The sequence below is a fragment of the Nanorana parkeri genome, unplaced genomic scaffold (assembly GCF_000935625.1).
Source record: "Nanorana parkeri isolate BGI_ZX_2015 unplaced genomic scaffold, ASM93562v1 scaffold35, whole genome shotgun sequence".
Lineage (NCBI taxonomy): Eukaryota > Metazoa > Chordata > Amphibia > Anura > Dicroglossidae > Nanorana > Nanorana parkeri.
Window position 1 is genome coordinate 641,224 of NW_017306303.1, and position 16,683 is coordinate 657,906.

At 46.9% G+C, this 16,683-nt stretch overlaps 1 protein-coding gene across 3 annotated transcripts in view; it reads right to left on the reverse strand.

Moving 5' to 3' along the window:
* PIP4K2C (phosphatidylinositol-5-phosphate 4-kinase type 2 gamma) overlaps positions 1-12,727 on the reverse strand; it is a 55,561-nt gene extending 42,834 nt beyond the window's left edge. The window contains exons 1-2 of one of the 3 annotated variants that reach the window (XM_018569454.1): positions 12,436-12,727; positions 7,972-8,046 (exon numbers count right to left, since the gene is read on the reverse strand). In XM_018569454.1, the coding sequence (XP_018424956.1) occupies positions 7,972-8,046; positions 12,436-12,606 (246 nt within the window). In that variant the 5' untranslated portion in view covers positions 12,607-12,727. Of the gene's footprint in view, positions 1-7,948; positions 8,047-12,435 lie in introns of all 3 variants that reach the window. The other 2 variants (XM_018569447.1, XM_018569462.1) reach the window with 2 other exon arrangements.
* Positions 12,728-16,683: the final 3,956 nt, after the last annotated feature.

Genomic DNA, 16,683 nt, shown 5'->3' on the forward strand with positions numbered 1-16,683 from the left:
CCCTTCCAGCTCCTTATGTCTCCGGCGCGAAGCTGAGCCGAAACCGGAAGTGGCGCACCGGAAGCGCGTCACCGCAGCCGACGACGCGGCGCGTGCTACACGAGGCGACGGCGCCCCCAGTGACGTCACCCGCCATAATCACAGCCTAAGCAGAGAATCCAGCAACCAGCCAAGAAGACGATGCAGCGCTTCGCGCGAGGTCAACACCCCCATGCTGTCGCTGACTGCACCGCTCCCCCTACCATCAGGTAAGTGCTCTGTATGCTGCAGAGGTATCCGGGACCCCTGGATTGCCTCCAGCCTCCCCGTACACCTCTTCCTGCTGCCCCTGTTGTCACCAGACAGTTGTCCACAATAGGACACAAGCACACTCCAGGTTATTACACCTTGCCACTGCTGTACACCAGGGGGGGCCACCATCTGGTGCCTACTCACGTGCAGGAGGATGGTTGCCTTCCCTGAGTGATGGAAGGGAACCTTGGCCAGAAATCGGGTGGGGGTCCGATAGGGAATCCCTGTAGGCACTGCAGCAGGTAAGCCTGGAGTAGGTCCCAATGCCTAGCAGGGTAAGGCTCAGCCCAAAGGCAAACAAACATGAGCCCTAAAAATAACAAACATTACGATGTCCCTGTGTAGCCGGCGGAAACACAAAAAAACTGACTTGGGATGGAAGGAGGAGTCTATTTATTTAATGTGGTTGATGTGTTTCCTGTTGCAGGCAGGCGGAGCCTATATCTCTCGATGGCTGTCCTGGAAGATGACTGGGGAAACTAGGGATGCACTAATACCAATACTAGTATGGGTGCCGATACCGAGTATTTGGGCGAGTACTCGTTCTCCTCCAACTGCTCCTATACTTATCCCAGATACAGAAACTTCAGGCCAGAGGGAGATTTCCTCTAAACAGCAGGGCCGCGAGGGAACATGGAGCCGGCTTCCTGATTGCCAGGAAAGCTGGCTTCATGCAGAAGTACCGGTATCGGTATTAGCGAGTACCGAAATATAAATATCAGTACTGGTAATCGATACCGAAAAATCGGCATCAGTGCATACCTACCCAAAACACAATAAAATACCCATTTTTAAAATAAAATATAAAAGATGAAGTTACGACGATTAAATAGATACCCAACATGCGCAAGTTAAAAATTGTGTCTTGGTCAAGGACTTCATGGGCGTAGCGAACCAAGAATGTGGAACTAATTGCCAGGTTTTGACTTGGAATTCAAGGCCTGAGAGAGACAAAAGAAAGTCGTCTTAGATTCTGTAGCTAAAGGTCTACTTGCCAGAGCTGTTGCTTTCTTTTTCTGGAGTACTCTTAACCTGAGTAATTTCCTTGATTTAGGTACGCTCCTCCTTCAGAGACAATCTCTACAGAAGCTTTTGGCATCAGAGTTTTGCAGACCAACATTTAAGCTAAAAAAACTCTGCTCATGTGAATGGAAAGAAAGCTTTTCCTGGATATCTGGTGACGTGCATCAGCTAGTTAATTCAAGCAGTAGTGCAAGGTCCCTCGCAGGAGTCCTGAACCATGCGCTTAGTCCAGACCACCATGGATGCAACCAGAGTTTGCTTGGTGGAACCAGCCCCAGAAGCACCGGGCCCTTGAAAAGGGCAACAATTTCCAACAGAACCATCAAGATCTTGTTAATGAAAGAAATGGTCAGAACTACCAAATTGAGACCATCAATTAAGGAAATCAACCTTAATATAATATGGCTGAGCAAAAAGCTTTTCAGGGTGACAACAGTCACCGTTCAGAAAGTGTACCATATAAAAATGGTAGCAATGGTATTAAATTTTAGCGAGATATCAGAAAATGTCTCATCTTAATCTGATTCCTTAGAGACAGAGTATGCTTCACCCTCATCCACCTCAGGTAGCGAAGCAAGCAGCAAGACTAAATCTACTCTGGAGGAGAGGAGGAAGGGGCATGCTTGTGCCCCTGTGCACCACAACTACTTAACCCTTTCGCTGCCAAGGACGTATGGCATACGGACCTACAAAAGTGCTTCCAGCTGGCCAGGTCACATAGGAGAGCGACTATGCTGCTCTATGACTTGGACACATTTTTAGAACATGTCACAGCACATGCTACGCAATCGCTACAATGGGGGAAACGGGAGCAACAGCACACTGGGCACCAGGGGAGCCCAGGAGTCACTGTAGCAGATGTCTTCATCTTGGAACAGGATGATAGGAACAAGCCCCATCCTGGCTTTATCCAGTCACCGTGGGCATCCAAACAAGAGGGACTTAGGACAAGCCTCCATCAGCTGATGGACCACAGCCCTGGACATGCATAGCATCCTGGAGCCAATAACATGATGCACCACATGTCAAAGTTAGCACCCATGCAGGATTCAGTGCCCAGAACATTACAAGGTAGCCTTATGTTTTCATCCCAGCCGGTTCTGGGTAGGCTACCCAAGGCTCAGCCGAAAAGTCAACCACTGATCCGAAAAGCTGCATAAAAAAGGGAGCCAGTGGTTTTAGAGCAGTTGACTTGATAGCAGAATCTTGAAGAAAAATCAATACACAAAAAAAGGAGGCAAGTTTCTCTCAGGGTGTGCATCACCTAAAGACACTAGTAAAACAAAATGAGGTTTGCTGGCAGAGAGGGGGATTACCGGTATATAGGGGCTGTTCTTGCAGCTTTTTTCCCCCAGTGTTCAATCACCTAAAGGTAGCTACATATAACCCAGGGTTAAGAATAAAGAACCTGTGTCCTTCGCTCATTAACAAAGTCCTTTTCAATTTTGGATTCGAGGGGCAAAGTTTGATTCCCAGCCAGGTCCAGGCTCCTCTACATAGCCCTGACAAGCACGCCTCTTAGCAGCCCCAGCCTGGCTATGACATACGCTCACTGGCAGAGATCTCACAAAAATGTTTTTCACATACATTTCAGAAACTGGAATCTGCTAAGAGCAACGAAACTGGTGTATCACTTTTAAACATTTTTTTCTGCAACTCATCCTCCAAAGAAGTCTCCATATTGTATCTGCAGATGATCCAAGAAATGTATCCACCGAGGACATAGAGGGCAAAAGACCGTCTCCACTTCAAACTGAATAATATTGACCTAAACCTCTGGTTTTATATAGCAAGCACATTTCAACTAATGAAACAGTTTTCCGTAGTATCCTGGTATGTGTTATGACCAGGCATGAGTGGTGAGGTTTATAAGATAAGCTTTGTGACTGGTTGATGAAGGATAATGCACACCACTGCACATGGAATGTAACATCTCCACGCAGGTGACAATTTACAGAAAATTATACTTTTACTTTGTTTGCATATTATCAACAGCTATTTTTTTTTAAGAGTAGAGATCCCCAATACCATTGAAAGATTGCAATATGATGCAGTGTTTTTTATTCCAACATTGGGACCAATTATGTGATTGGCGCAAAGCCAGAATGTCCCATTCAGAATTTGTTCTGAAAAAGCACTTTACTATATTGGCATTCTTCAACAGCAACAGACAAATGGAAGAAATCAAAAACCTTATTAAAACAGAACTGATTGGAGCAGTATGGGTCGGATGTCACCATTATGACATCCGTGTCTGTCCGTTTTTTCCCTTCACCTTGCGATGGAGGAAAAAACTGAAACGATCGGACCCATGTTGGTATATAGGGAATCGTATATAAACGAAGATGTGTCTGTGTAGTATCAGGGGTGATCTGATGTCAACAATCAGGTCTGACAAAATGTAACACTGCTCTGTTTGTTTTTGTGGACCTGACCGGAGCCGGGGGAAAACGGATGTAACCGGACACCCGTCTGTTTAGATACGGCTGCCCATAGACTAGCATTGGGCATCAGATTGGGTCCGCCTGAAAAACTGGCAAGCAGACCTGATCGGACCATCCATCTGAAAGAGGCCTTATAGTACATGTCAGGACAAAATGCAAAAAACATATGCAGTACATCTTTGCAATACATGCACATTTCCCAATGTTTTATCATTTTTAGGACCTTGGAAGTATAGACAAATACCCATTGATCTCCCAGAAAGTCACTCAGCTCCTAATGCCTGGTGTGAGCTGAAAACTCAGTGGGGGGAACTTATCAAAACTGGAGCAGACAGAATCTGGAGCAGTTGCCCATGGCAACCAATCAGCATCTCTCTTCAGTTTGCTCAGGTAAGATTTGAAAACGACAGATAAGCTGATTGGTTGCAGTGCAAATCTGCTCCAGTTTTGATAAATTACCCTCACAGAATTTTGTGGAGTGGTGTCAGCCCTGCCCAGTTTTCTTGTCCAAAACTACTCAGACCCTCCCACTCCTAGCACCCTAACAAAGGCTATTCATTTTGTAGTCCTAAGATGAGAACTAGTTGGGCTAATTACGCTCCTTGAGATAACACAGGAAGTGCACGCAGGACAGCTCTGAATTTCTGATATGATCAACAGATAATAATATTATACAGGACTTATACAGTGGCAACAGTATGACAAAAAACTTAATTGTATACAATTTATCAAACCAAAAGAGAACATATAAAGGTTAGGGTTCAGGTCACGGATATCTGACCTAGATTATTTTTTCCCTCAAAAAGAAAGTTTAGCAAAACATACAAATGAGTTCCACTGGTATGGGTGTGCAATGTTTGCTCTAAATAAAGCTGAGGTTACATTCACTTTCGTATATCTACTAACAATGAATTGGAAAAGCCTTTTATTAAAATAAAAATATTGAATTTGTATAACAGTAGAATATTTATCATCATATTAAAGTCCATGCACAAATATTATATTAAAGTCAATCCCTTGCTAAAGGCCAAGCAAAGGGAACATTTACTGATTATACAGCACGTTAGGAAAGACACCAAAGATTTAGCAGTGGTATTTGGCAGATAACCAACAATGAATCACATGAAAGTACTCAAGGACATCTCATGATAGTCTGCAGCATTTATCAAACACAAATTATGATCATCCAACAGCTCTAAACCTGTCCTTAGCATCTGGATTCCACACATGTCTAGAACAGGCAACTTGGCATAGGCACAGAAAGCAAAATGTGCTCAAAGATGAAGAATTGTAATTGAGCTTTCAAGCACTAAAGATGCCTCTTCCTCTGTGTAGGTCCAGTCACTCGTTATAGACAAGCATTGTTTTTCATGTCACCATGCAGAAATGTAATCTCTATGGCAGTGGTTCTCAACCTTTCTAGGGCCGGGACCCCTTGGTAACATTTGCCAAGTTGTGGTGATCCCCATCGGTAAAATTTAGGGATGACGCGGCTGCTGCAGCGACATCTGGCGGCGTGGCGGGAGAACTGACACTGCTGCGCTAGGAGAGGGCTGAGGAGGACTCTCACCTAGCACAGCAGAAATCACACAGCGACCCACAGGTTGAGAACCACTGGCGTACGCCGTCAGAATAAAAAAAGCTAGCTATGCATTCCTATGGTGTTTTTTTCTGACTTACGGCGCCCCCCGATGTCAGAAAAAAAAAAAAGATCACAGGGAAAGGTTTACTCTGCTTGATCAAGCAGAGTAAACCTTTCCGGGAGAAAGTGTTTCTCTCCCGGGCGGCCCCCGGGGATAGCGGGAAACTCCCGGGCGACCCCTGGCAAATAGTCATTGGACCCCCGACGGGGTCGCGACCCAAAGGTTGAGAACCGCTGCTCTAGAGTGAATACATGTATTGCCACTCGATGGCTATATACATCCTGAAGGTTTTTAGTACTTAAAATGCATTCAGCTGGTAAAGGGGCAATCAGCACTGACATCTGTGCACACCATGAAGACCAGAAATAGCCTCCATGTCTACCAATGACCACCATGCAACAGAAGCTAAGAAATGTTTAGACAAAAGCAGGTTATGGAGATCTTAAAAACATTGTCAGACCATCCTATCAAGTAAGGTATTTTGCAAACATCTAAATAAATACACAGATGAAATACATATGAGGGAGGGATCTGTTTTACCCACAAAAGGTTTTGGTATTTACAGAGATCTGTCACACAACGCAGCCAGGAGGGAGGGCGATAACACTGTTACAGATAAAGTACACCAGCAAATATATCTGTGAAAACCTTGGATAGAGTAGGGAAGGGTAAGGGCCTCTGTCTGGTTTTCATTGCTGTCTGTGTCCCCTTCAAAAAAAGATTCACCCTCAGTGCATCTGAGCCCGTGCCGACTTTCCCGGTCCACCTACAGCGGATGACAGCGCCTCTGTCTGCTCTGACTCTCCTCCTCCTCTCAACTGTTTCTTGGACATGAGGACACCCTCACCCTGAGGTCCACCAACCACCCTCCCTCCCTCTGCACAACGTTGCCAAGATACCAGGCCACCTCCACGCCTCCAACCCACCACAGTATCCCCTTCGACGCTGATATCGTCACACACCAAACTTTATGGCAAGTACAGAATTCACAATTTATTACACCCGCTTGCACACTTCGGAACCTTGTCATTTGCTTCCCTCCCACATCGGTTTCCAACCGGGATCCCACGCAAAGACCAAGACCGCCCACCGACCTGTGTGACGCCCGCCCACTTCCATGACAAGACACCACGACCACACCATCAGAAGTGGCCCACCATAAAACATCCTCCAACCCCACCAGAAGTGGTCACCACCACCGCACTTTTACTCCTCATCACACGTAAGTGTTTTACACCACCTCACATCCAGTTACCCTGATTCACCCACCATCCTTTATTACTCCCCTTCCACACATTTAAAGCCAGGCAGTCACGCTCCTGCTCCCTTTCTTTGTTCAAAGTGATTCTCCACCTGATGACCACTGTCACAGGGAGAGAACATGAGAGGAAATGCAAAAGTTTACAGTCGTCACCAGAGCAAGAGTAAAAGGTGATATCTTCCCACGGGGGCACTTGTTCTAGTGACATCTAACAAAGGTGGAATATCCCCTCGTTTTGGGAGATTTCCACTTTTCTGTGGTCCTAGAGAATATGAATTGCAGGGAAATCTAAATGATGGGGCAAAACACAGAAATTAAAATTTGAAAGACTAAGTTCTGAAACACTTTAAAGAATACATTGATGCTCCCTGCCCCCAGCCCTGACTGCACCACAAAAGAGCAGCAGTAGACTGAATGGTATTTTCTACTGTCAGTTTATTCCTTGTCAGGGCTTCTTCATGAAGTGCATTTGATTGGCTGCTCACCAGGTCAAACTCAAACAAGTCGCATTAGTTGAATAAAAATCTTGATTTACATTGAATGAATTATTAAACACATAGATGCAATGATTTGTGTCTTTTATACCTTTCTGGAATTTGGCTTTAAAGAATAATTATACTTTGAACTGACACGTGTGGTTCGATACTTTCTTCTCTGCAGTGAACTGACTAACTCCCACACAGAATTATCCAGATGAAGCACTCATCATCACCCTTTAGGGCCCCTTCAGATTGACATGCATTACTGCAATGCAGAATGGCAAACATGAGTGAACAGGCATTTGTTAATGCAGTGGGTATATCTGAATGGGCCATTCAATTTGAATGGCACCCCAACACACCTCCTGGGCACAATGTACGCCGCCGTAGTGCAATGTGCGGTACAATACCATGCATTGTGGTGGAAAAAAAGTAGTGCATGCATTACTTTTCCACAACATTACATGGTATTGCAGTACCGCACTTTGCGCTGCGGTGGAGCACAATGAAGCCGGGAGGTGTGTGGGGTGCTAATCAAATGAATGACAACTGCAACACTAACTTACGGTAGGGTGTACTGCGCGATAGTGTGCGTTAATCGCACAGTGCTGCACAAAAAAAGAACCACAGTGTTGTGAACGGGCCCCTTAGGGAAGGCCTATATTTTTGTGTTTTTGATGGGGGTGGGATGAATTTTGGGAAAATTTGTCCAGGCCTATATATGCTTTTAGTTTATGTAGAAATCAGATCTGATATTCTGACAGACAACCTTGAATAAAACATAATTTTTATGTCATTTACCCTTACCTGTTAAAAAGGTGATTTGTCACCTTAATTTTTGAATTGGCTTTAAAATCATCTGGCAAGAGCATCACTGGAACTGGAACTTGATTGAGTTCATTGATCTAAAAAAGAAAAAACCCAGACATAAGAAAGTTACCCTGTGAAGACAAGAAGTTTAGAAGAAATGATATGATTAGCACCCCTACAACCAGCGTCATATCATACCTCAGTGCAGAGGAAGGTATTCTGCTTTAATAAAAAGGTAGAACACTGACTTTAGAATACTCTATAAGAAACACGTTGCTTATGCTGGCCTTCTCCTGAACATGCATATCTGTCTTTGACTTCAATCTCTCACAAGCTTGCAGCTATTTTATTTCAATTGCTTTTATGTTGTCAAAAGGAGATTTTCTACACCCTTCCCCCCACCCCTCCAAAATGCATACAGATCAGAATTTCTGAATTTTCTTTGCCTTTCCCAATCTGCATTCTTATTCCGGGTCCGTAAAAGAGCCTAAAAAAACACTAAAGTAGAATTTCTAGGAGGTGGTCAGCAATGGAAGCCCCCATACATATACAATGAAAGGTTTACATTAACATACTTCTCAACAGCTTTAGAGATTATGTAACCCAAAATTAGCATATGAGACATGAATAGCTCTATTGTTGGGAAAGAAAAAAAACATGTTTTAAAGTCATTTTCTGAATATGGACAGACGTCATTGGTAAGCACTAAAAAGGAATCAGAAAACCCCACGAAAAGACCAGATACGCACCACTAGCTCCGAGTTATGAATTACTCAGTTGCCTCCCATTATGCCCCTGTGATTTTCTTTTTGTTTTGCTTTGGAAAACAGCAAGATTATTTTTGCTGGATGGACATTGCAGGGAGATGGCTAATAGGCGAAAGGAAAAATTACAAACACATTACACAAAAAGGGCAAGGCTGCACAATGAGCTAGCATGGAAAAATGCTTTTCAACAAGACCATTACAGCGTCACAAATTAAAGGGACACTAAACTCAGGAGGTAAATCTAAAATGCGGGAGGAGAACGCTGTGAGTAGCCGGCGTCTCTCCTCCCCGCACCGCTCAGCCTCCTGTCACAGATCAGAGCAGAGCGGGCGGAGACAGCTTGCAGCGCTGTCACAGGAGGCTGGTTGGGGTGGTGCAAGAGGAGAGCTCAGCCTCCTGCGACAGCGTATCAGGAAGGAGAGCAGTACAAACACTCATCGATCAGTGATTGCTTAGTGTAAATAATTGAGGACATAGTATGGTTACTATATCCTCAATTATGAATGAATGGAAGTGATCTACATCACCTCCTGTTTATTCATGATTGCGGTTATAGTAAACATACTATGTTCTCATGTTATGAATGAACAGGAACACTCAGCATAGATGATTCCTGTTCATTTACAACGGGGACTGCAGAAAAAGACATTGAGGACCTTGTCCTCAATCTCTTTATCTATTTTAAAAAGGAAATATCAGGGGTCTGTTTAGACCTCTGATATTTCCCCAAAGCCCCAACAATAAAAGTAAAAAATTAAAATATTTAATAAAAATGGAAAAAAAGTTAGAATAAAAAACATTTTTGGTTTCGGCCTAACTTTTTTTTCCATTTCAGTTTTGACATTTTCATTTCAGTGCACCTCTAAAAACATACCTGACCCATCAAGGAATGGACTCCAGGAGACCTCTGAAGGTGTGCTGTGGTATCTGGCACCAAGCCGTCAGTAGCAGATACAGATGTGGCCTCCGTGGATTGGACTTGGTATTTCCAGCACATCCTTCACATGCTTGATTGGACTGAGATCTGGAGAACTTGCAGGCCAAGCCAACACCTAGAACTCATTGTTGTGTTCCTCAAACCATTCATGAAGCATTTTTGCAGTGTGCATTGGCAACTGGCATCAGGGAATACCATTTCCATCAATGTGTGCACTTGGTCAGCAACAATGCTTAGATAGGTGGTACATATCAAAGGAACATCCATATGAATGGCAGGACCCAAAATTACCCGGCAGAGCAATGTCCAAAATCATCACACTGCTTCTGCCGGCTTGCCTTCTTCCCATAGTGTATCACAGTAGCATCTCTTCCCCAGGTAAGCGACACACAAGCCACCCAGCCATCCACACGATGTAAAAGAAAACGTGATTCCTCAGACCAGGCCACCTTCTTCTATTGCTCTGTGGTGCAGTTCTGATGCTCATGAAGGTGCTTCTGGCGGTGGACACGCATCAGCATGGGCTCCCTGACCGGTCCCATACACAACAAACTGTGATGCACTGCGTGTTCAGACACCTTTCTATCAGAACCAGCATGAACTTTTTCAACAATTTGAGCTACCGTAGCTCTTCTATTGGACCAGACTACATGGGCCACCCACGAACCTGTCACCAGTTAACTGGTTTTCCTTCCTTGGGTCACTTTTGGTAGGTCCTGACCACTACAGACTGGGAACATTCCACAAGAGCTGCAGTTTTGGAGTTGCTCTGACCCAGTCGTCTAGACATCACAATTTGGCTCTTGTTAACCCCTTCGTGACTGACGACGTACAGTGTACGTCGCCAGCATCGGGGCTGTTTAAACAGACTCCCGGTGACTTTTGCCGCCGGGACTCTGTTTAAACTTGTAGAGCCGACTGTCGGCTTTACAACAGAAGCGATCCTGGCGACTTACCTGTCGCCAGATCGCTTCTGCGTCCCGAAGAAGGGGCCGCAACATGGGTGCAAAAATGGAAAAAAGGGCCTCAGTCATGAAGGGGTTAAAGTTGGCACCCACTTCCAGGTGCCATAATAATGAGATAACCCATGTTATTCACTTCACCTCTTACTGTTTTTTTTACATTGGTCCAGTTTGTCCCTGCTACAGCCACTATGCTGAGAAACTTCCCAGCGCTGTAAAACAGTCACTCTCAGTGACTTTGGCAGCCAGAGGACACCTAGTAGTATAATAGGTTAAATGTGTTTTAAAAAAAGTGCACCCGGCGTGATAAATCCCTAACACTAATGTAATGTGTTCAGTGGAGCTGTGGCCAGGCGTGATCCACAGAATGGTATACCGACAGGGCACACTACAACAGTCCCAGCATGGTGTGGAATGGTATACCGACAGGGCACACTACAACAGTCCCAGCATGGTGTGGAATGGTATACCGACAGGGCACACTACAACAGTCCCAGCATGGTGTGGAATGGTATACCGACAGGGCACACTACAACAGTCCCAGCATGGTGTGGAATGGTATACCGACAGGGCACACTACAACAGTCCCAGCATGGTGTGGAATGGTATACCGACAGGGCACACTACAACAGTCCCAGCATGGTGTGGAATGGTATACTGACAGGGCACACTACAACAGTCCCAGCATGGTGTGGAATGGTATACCGACAGGGCACACTACAAAAGACCCAGCATGGTGTGGAATGGTATACCGACAGGGCACACTACAAAAGACCCAGCATGGTGTGGAATGGTATACTGACAGGGCACACTACAAAAGACCCAGCATGGTGTGGAATGGGATACTGACAGGGCACACTACAACAGTCCTAGCATGGTGTGGAATGGTATACTGACAGGGCACACTACAACAGTCCCAGCATGGTGTGGAATGGTATACCGACAGGGCACACTACAAAAGACCCAGCATGGTGTGGAATGGTATACCGACAGGGCACACTACAAAAGACCCAGCATGGTGTGGAATGGTATACCGACAGGGCACACTACAAAAGACCCAGCATGGTGTGGAATGGTATACTGACAGGGCACACTACAAAAGACCCAGCATGGTGTGGAATGGTATACTGACGGGTATCACTGCTCCTGATAATAATATAACACATAGCTGCCGAGGGCAGGAAAGTCTAATCTAAAGAGCACTCCCCTAACATGACAGAAGAAACATTCCACAACAGGATGACAATAACTGGACCCGATAAAGCAGAGTGTGTCAGCTGTCATCCAGTAGAGAGAATTGCAGGTTCTGATGATACATAGGCCATGTAAAGTATAGCGTGTTCTGGAAGTAACACTGCCGCCTCTTTGTAGTAAACACATTGCAGCCCTCCTCTCGTTATTAAATGTGTCCACAGGTCCATGTACCGGAACCGTACCTGTATGAGAATCACACATGTGTAGACGCCGGCAGTAGAGATCAGGGTGATGAGAAAAGCTCATGTCCTGGAACATGAAAGTAAACAGATCAGACAACAACAGGGAGGTTGAGTGATCACTGTGAGGGGAATGGTTCCAGAGCTGTGAAAGTATCAGACAGCAGCACATGTTGGTGCACACATGTAGAACCAGAAGTCCCAGCATGCCTGCACGGTGCCCAGCCCAGAGCACACCATGAGAAGTGAAGTTACAGGGGAAGCATCAGCAACAAGTGTGACATAACCGGGGTGAGGGGCACACACTGACTCAGGCTGGCAGGTGGGAGGGAAGGCGTCCCTTGTCCCCTCCCCCCCAGCCTAGGGGTGCCAGTTAGGGCCTTACCGAGTGGTTGACTCCCCACATGAAGACGCTGACGAGCTGGTCGCTGGCTCGGAACACCTTCACCTTCTGCTGCACGAAGTGTTTCTTCTTCGTCTTGGTCTTGGCAGAGGTGGCGGGCAGGATTCCCACAGCCGCAGAGGAAGCAGCGGGCATAGAGGCGGAGGAGGACATTTCACCGCTGCCCCCTATCCTCCTCCTTCAGAGCCAGACGTCCGCTCCCCCACTGGCCTCTGCCGCCTCTCTCCGCCCCGCCCAACTCACCTGAGCGAGCGGCGCGCCTGCGCAATAGAATTCCGCTGCCGCCGCCCCGCCGGGCTCACGGGTCATGTGACCTCGGGGCAGTGGAGCGGAGCAATGACAGTGTGTTTGTGTGTTGGGTTTGGTGCACAGAAGTCTGACACACACGGCATATACAGTACCCTACAGGGGCTCTGACACACACACGGCATATACAGTACCCTACAGGGGCTCTGACACACACACGGACTATACATTACACTACAGGGGCTCTGACACACGGAATATACATTATACTGTACAGGGGCTCTGACACACGGCATATACATTACACTAATGTGTTGTATCTGGTATACAGGGGCTCTGACACATAATACATTACACTGAGGTGTTGCATCTGGTATACAGGGGCTCTGACACATAGTACATTACACTGAGGTGTTGTATCTGGTATACAGGGGCTCTGACACATAGTACATTACACTGAGGTGTTGTATCTGGTATACAGGGGCTCTGACACATAGTACATTACACTGATGTGTTGTGTCTGGTATACAGGGGCTCTGACACATAATATATTACACTGAGGTGTTGTATCTGGTATACAGGGGCTCTGACACATAGTACATTACACTGAGGTGTTGTATCTGGTATACAGGGGCTCTGACACATAATATATTACACTGAGGTGTTGTATCTGGTATACAGGGGCTCTGACACATAATATATTACACTGAGGTGTTGTGTCTGGTATACAGGGGCTCTGACACATAGTACATTACACTGAGGTGTTGTATCTGGTATACAGGGGCTCTGACACATAACCGCCCCGCCGGGCTCACGGGTCATGTGACCTCGGGGCAGTGGAGCGGAGCAATGACAGTGTGTTTGTGTGTTGGGTTTGGTGCACAGAAGTCTGACACACACGGCATATACAGTACCCTACAGGGGCTCTGACACACACACGGCATATACAGTACCCTACAGGGGCTCTGACACACACACGGACTATACATTACACTACAGGGGCTCTGACACACGGAATATACATTATACTGTACAGGGGCTCTGACACACGGCATATACATTACACTAATGTGTTGTATCTGGTATACAGGGGCTCTGACACATAATACATTACACTGAGGTGTTGCATCTGGTATACAGGGGCTCTGACACATAGTACATTACACTGATGTGTTGTATCTGGTATACAGGGGCTCTGACACATAATATATTACACTGAGGTGTTGTATCTGGTATACAGGGGCTCTGACACATAGTACATTACACTGATGTGTTGTATCTGGTATACAGGGGCTCTGACACATAATATATTACACTGAGGTGTTGTGTCTGGTATACAGGGGCTCTGACACATAGTGCATTACACTGATGTGTTGTATCTGGTATACAGGGGCTCTGACACATAATATATTACACTGAGGTGTTGTGTCTGGTATACAGGGGCTCTGACACATAGTACATTACACTGAGGTGTTGTATCTGGTATACAGGGGCTCTGACACATAGTACATTACACTGAGGTGTTGTATCTGGTATACAGGGGCTCTGACACATAATATATTACACTGAGGTGTTGTATTTGGTACACCGGGCTCTGACACATAATGAGGGAGGTGGTGCAGACATGATGGATAATGTACACGGTCCCTGGGTGGGAGGAGTCTCCGTTGCCTGGCACAGTGTGGGGATGACAGCTCCTCCCACATTATAGAGGGCGGCTGCCATAAGAGAGATGTGTGGGCCGCCATTGCTGATATCCTTGTGAAGCTGTCAGCTCCTCCCCTTCTATGGCTGCTGTACTTATCGCTTCCCAGAACCAGAACATAGTTGCAGCAGGTCCGAGCTTCTCATGTACATGTCTCACACTGATTGGTAAAGCTGAGTATGCTATCAGTACCATTTCTGTGTACTCCTCAGAGGAGGGGAAGGTGACCGTCACCATGGTATGTGGCGGCGTCACCCACTCCTGTAACATCCTTCCCAGGAGATGGGCCCGGTGTGCTGTGAGGGATATGTACCACCCTTTTCTTTGTAGCCACGTGTACCCTGCAGGTGACAGGGTGGTGCAGTGACCATGTGTACCCTGCAGGTGACAGGGTGGTGCAGTGACCATGTGTACCCTGCAGGTGACAGGGTGGTGCAGTGACCATGTGTACCCTGCAGGTGACAGGGTGGTGCAGTGACCATGTGTACCCTGCAGGTGACAGGGTGGTCCAGTGACCAAGTGTACCCTGCAGGTGACAGGCTGGTCCAGTGACACACAGTGACCATGTGTACCCTGCAGGTGACAGGGTGGTCCAGTGACACACAGTGACCATGTGTACCCCGCAGGTGACAGGGTGGTCCAGTGACACACAGTGACCATGTGTACCCCGCAGGTGACAGGGTGGTCCAGTGACACACAGTGACCATGTGTACCCCGCAGGTGACAGGGTGGTCCAGTGACACACAGTGACCATGTGTACCCCGCAGGTGACAGGGTGGTCCAGTGACACACAGTGACCATGTGTACCCCGCAGGTGACAGGGTGGTCCAGTGACACACAGTGACCATGTGTACCCCGCAGGTGACAGGGTGGTCCAGTGACCAACAGTGACCATGTGTACCCCGCAGGTGACAGGGTGGTCCAGTGACACACAGTGACCATGTGTACCCCGCAGGTGACAGGGTGGTCCAGTGACACACAGTGACCATGTGTACCCCGCAGGTGACAGGGTGGTCCAGTGACAATGTGTACCCCGCAGGTGACAGCGTGGTCCAGTGACACACAGTGACCATGTGTACCCCGCAGGTGACAGGGTGGTCCAGTGGCCAAGTGTACCCCGCAGGTGACAGGGTGGTCCAGTGACCAAGTGTACCCCGCAGGTGACAGGGTGGTCCAGTGACCATGTGTACCCCGCAGGTGACAGCGTGGTCCAGTGACACACAGTGACCATGTGTACCCCGCAGGTGACAGGGTGGTCCAGTGACACACAGTGACCATGTGTACATCCCTAATTTGTTATTGCAACTAGTTGTTCTATTTGTATTGTATACACAGGTACAGTGTGCACCAATCGTAGCTAGAGAGGAATACAATGTGAGTTTTATGAATATGTCCATGAGTACACCATAAAAGCCCTAAAAAGCCTTTCTAGTTCATTGCTGTAAGTTTGAATGGTTTTAAATAAATGTATTCTGACATACTGCACTATGGGAAGCCTTTTGTTCTCTCTCGGAGCACAAGAGAAGGTAGAAGATGGAGGAATAGTGTTACACGATTTTGGGAGGAATCTACCCCAATTTATTGTCGGATTAAAAACAAAGGAGAGGATTTGGTTCTATATATATATATATATCAACAAAGCGCTAATTGTTCATCTGAAATATGGTGAGCAATAGGAGTCGGTGAGTGCGGCCAGATCTTATCTTTGAGCACGGTGGAGACTGGAGAGCACTGATTCACTAAGGGGTCTATTCACAAAGCTGCCGAAGGATCTAGCCATAGCTTCGGCCGATCCTTCGGCTGGCTTCGGCCCCAGGACCCCTTCGGTTCAGGAGAACCGAGGGGGTGCTGTACGGCTATTCACTATAGCCCGTACAGCTCCCGAACCTGGCCGAGCGGCTCAGTCGAGCCGAACGCATATGCATCGGCTTGGCTGAGCCGCGCTGAAAGCCGAAGCTGGCCGGCTGACAGCCTGCTTCTGACAGTTGGGCGGAGCCAGCCGCAATCTTACTGCAGGTTCCGGCCACTTGCAGAGAGATCAGCGTCCCTGGTTACCTGCTAACCAGGGACACTGACCTCCAAACAGCTAACTCTCCCTGTCGCCCCGGGAGTCTCCCGCTCCCGGCCGCCCTGGAGAGAAACACTGCCGTGTCCTTTTTTTTTTTTATTCTGACACGGAGCCGTGTCAGAATAGAAAAAAAAAAATGTTTGCCCATTGGAATGCATTGCTAGATTCCTATTGGCTATTTCAATTTGCAATAGCCAATAGTAAACTAGCA